Source organism: Hyalella azteca, unplaced genomic scaffold (genome assembly GCF_000764305.2).
Source record: "Hyalella azteca isolate HAZT.00-mixed unplaced genomic scaffold, Hazt_2.0.2 contig4574, whole genome shotgun sequence".
Taxonomy (NCBI): domain Eukaryota; kingdom Metazoa; phylum Arthropoda; class Malacostraca; order Amphipoda; family Hyalellidae; genus Hyalella; species Hyalella azteca.
The window spans coordinates 70,793-74,458 of NW_025934787.1; the positions used below are offsets into that span (position 1 = coordinate 70,793).

General features: G+C 39.7%; 1 protein-coding gene across 2 annotated transcripts in view; it reads left to right on the top strand.

The window, feature by feature from the left end:
- Nucleotides 1-342: 342 nt before the first annotated feature.
- LOC108678897 (pleckstrin homology domain-containing family F member 2) overlaps nt 343-3,666 on the top strand; it is a 24,565-nt gene continuing 21,241 nt past the window's right edge. The window contains exons 1-2 of one of the 2 annotated variants that reach the window (XM_018167393.2): nt 345-629; nt 3,326-3,401. In XM_018167393.2, the coding sequence (XP_018022882.1) occupies nt 3,386-3,401 (16 nt within the window). In that variant the 5' untranslated portion in view covers nt 345-629; nt 3,326-3,385. Of the gene's footprint in view, nt 630-3,325; nt 3,402-3,666 lie in introns of both variants that reach the window. The other variant, XM_018167395.2, reaches the window with a different exon arrangement.

The following is a 3,666-nucleotide window of genomic DNA, read 5'->3' on the forward strand; positions in this document are numbered from 1 at the left end:
CAGTAAATCAATTTTTAGGCCATTATGATGAGGTAATTTTTTTAAAATGCTTCAAAGATGACATAAAGACAATGTGTTGATCTACACTATTTATATTTTGTGCCCACTGTGACGTCACTCTAGTCTAGAGATGCGCAGAACGGCGAAAAATCGTCATCGTCGTGGGTCAACCGTATATAAGTTCAACCATGTTGACACCAAACACCACATTGTTTAGTAAATCACCGTGTAAAACGGGAGGTAGCCTTGCAAAATCTGCACACCACTGCTTTGCCGGCACTTCGAAGGGATCAACTACGCTATTAACTGTTGAACAATTTTCTTATACCGGTAACCGGTCTCGTCTCTCGTTGAAGGAAGGAGTTTTTGACGAAAGCTTTATCCTTTCTGCTTTGCTCTTCCTATCTCCGTTGCCACCCCGTAGATTGCGCATGTATTGTTTTTTTATCGATAATTTTGATTATTATTCCAAGGTTTCGGAGAATTAAGTTATAATTTATTATATTCATGTGAGCTTTCCGTTTGTACTTTTCCGTAAATTTTCTACTCGAGTGTCCGAGCTCGTGATGAGCGAAAACTAAATCGGAAGTGCCCAGTGACAACTACAGACAAGTTTTTCAGCAGCTAAAGTAAGTTGGAAATTCTTTCTCGAAATGCTAGTTTTTATTCAACGAATGGCTGTTTAGGCGTAAATTTTTATCTCTGGAAGGGTGATTGCTATGTCATTAAAATGATTAAATCATTTAAATGACTATGTTGTGAATATGACAGGTAGACTATGTTGATACTTGATAATACGACACTTGAGTCGTTAACTCCAAAGACTCGTGAATACTTAATTGTGATGCTAAGTCTACGACAAGAAGACGAGTCCCATCACCTGTGGGTACTAGAGTAGAGTTTGAGCCTTCTTGACTAATTAAGGCTCTATGTTGTGTTCTTGAACTTGGAGAAGAGAAGCTGGTGATTACTGGTTAGGTAGCTACTGCCAAGTTGCCAACTTATTGGTTAACAGATCACAGATCATAACAGATGGACCAGAAATTGTGATTGATTGAATTTTCGTATGAGCCAACTGCCAAATCGCCAATGATGAGCCTCAGCGGGCTACCTATCCTAGAATTGTTTATGGGGCCCAGGCCCAGACTCCCAGTGAGCAGTGATGGTGTGACAGTCACTGTGTATTTGTGATTCATTTGGAAATTTGGGATCTTGCTGCCAGCCTGGTGGCTGGTGAGCCTGATACGAGTAACTGTGGCAGGCTAGGAATCAATAAAATTGAAAGAATTTTATCTAATGGGAACTCACTGGAGAATTTGGTAGAAAATCTAATTTTAGTTATTTATTAAAAAGTAGGTACAAGGTAGGAGTTTACCATCTTGCTTCCAGGCCAAGGCCATGATAAGAATGTTTTAGCGGCAGCCGGCAAGCCTAACCCCTATTGAACAGCTAGAACAATTATCTCCTATTTGATTGTTTATTGCATTATTTGCATATTCAAGTCACAAAGTTCCAACTTTCAAAAAAAAATTAAAATTTATGATTTTGAAGCCATGATGTTAGCTATTGTAAACTGTAAAGTGTAGAATTTTTCCAATAATGCCACTTAATATCATCTGATATTTTTCCAATTTCTGCACCCTGAGTTGGCTAGACAGTAAATAAAGAGCTTTTATTAAGTTAGGATGTTGGCATCTTAGGCTATAAGCTTTCCATTGAGCATTTCCAGTCTCTAACACGTTGACTGCGGTACAATCCACTGGTGGGTTGCAGGGTCTTTTATCCCGACAAATTCCATGATTTAGTTTTTTTTTTCAATTGCATTGACTAGCAAAAATTTGTGATGGTACTTTCTTATTAAATTTGATAAAAAGAAAGAAAGATGGATTATTTAATTTTGCCCCAGAAACTATAAATTCAATGGTAAATATTGTATTATAGGCTTTTTTTGTCTGCAGAAATTTTTGAGATATCTGGCCGCACTCAGCATCTTGATTGGTAGCCATATGTAATTTCTGCTTCAATCAACTAACTGATTGACACTATATTTATTGATGGTCTATTTCAATCAGTATCCATCTTCTGTTCTGGCTGTTACTCATCCGCCATGCTTAAATCTGATGGTCAATGTTGCTCATTCAGCAACTGCCTTATTAATCATATATTCACTTATTTATACCTCAGCTATATTAGCTCTTTGCCTTCTACGGCAAAATGTTTTTAATTGGCAAATTATAGTGATAGGAATGATTTAGAAGTTGAAATGTTAAACTTGAGGTGTCAACTTTGCTATTGTTTCACCTATGGCATTTTAGAGGTTGAGCATGCCAGTCCACTGTCAAATAATTTTTGAGGCACAATCTATGTAGATAGCAGATGCCAAAAATTTTTATGTAGAAAGCATTAAGAAATTATTTATAAGAAAGGTCAATTTTCAGATAGTACTAGCTTGATCTTATGGGTGGATAGCTAGAGATCAGCATAGCCCAAGTCCACAGTGCCGTCAGTGCGATTCATACCTATACCTTCCCGAGCGTAACACAGCTGGGCATCTTCATTCCTTTTGACACAAAGCGCCCACCACAACAGCACCGTTCAGTCACAGGCCGCAGCGCATACAGGCCGGAGCACAACTGGTCGGGGCACAACAGGCCCTACCGCAACAGCTACTCCTAACGTAACCTAACCTAACTTAACCTGCGCCGCCTGTTGCGGTAGGGCCTGTTGCGCTCCGGCCAGTTGCGCTGTGGCGCTGTGGAGCAGTGGCGGTGTTGTGCAAAGCGGATTTACTGTTAGCCGGAGTTACCCACAGCTCATTGATCTGAGGCTATGTGTAGATATTGCATGCTGATGGTTGGCGTTAGGCCAGGTCCTGTTCACGAGTCAATTTTATTACCCACGGCTGCACTCCCGATTTTATCACTTATTCATAGTACAAAGATAGACCACAAGTTTGGAGGTGTCTTTTTGGACACATGCAACTACAATTATTCTGTGTTGATAATTAAGAGTTGTATCTTGTTTGCTAACTAATACTTTAATATCATGGTGGCACTGAAATGGGCCCTCAAGCTTTAAGCAGCTCATCATCAATGAAATTTCAATGTACATTGTGGTACATATTGCAATATAAACAATATGGTTCAGCTTCAAGACTAGGCCATGTATGGTTGGTTTTTTGAATTTTACTCAAACTTCACAAGAAAATATGTTCACTTTAGATTGACTAACACAATTCACATTCATTAGATTGACTAACACATTATAGCTTTAGTGATCAACTGCTTTGGCATATGTGAAATGCTGTTTTGGTTCTGCTCCTCAGTTTCTTATTTCTGGGGGAATCTGGTAGACTCGACACATCTTGGCAAGACTGGTCGTCACAATGGTGGACCGACTTGGTGAGTATCCCATGTGTATTGCATCGTTATTTGAGAATGTTTTGTTTGAATTAACTTCTGTTCAATTATGCATCAAGTAAACTAATAGACTTGTCAATTAGTGCTATGTGGCTAACATGTTATAGTTTCCCTAGGCTGTCACGCTACAGTGCCACTAGGCTGCCATGCTGCAGTGCCACTAGGCTGCCATGCTACAGTGCCACTAGGCTGCCATGCTACAGTGCCACTAGGCTGCCATGCTACAGTGCCACTAGGCTGCCATGCT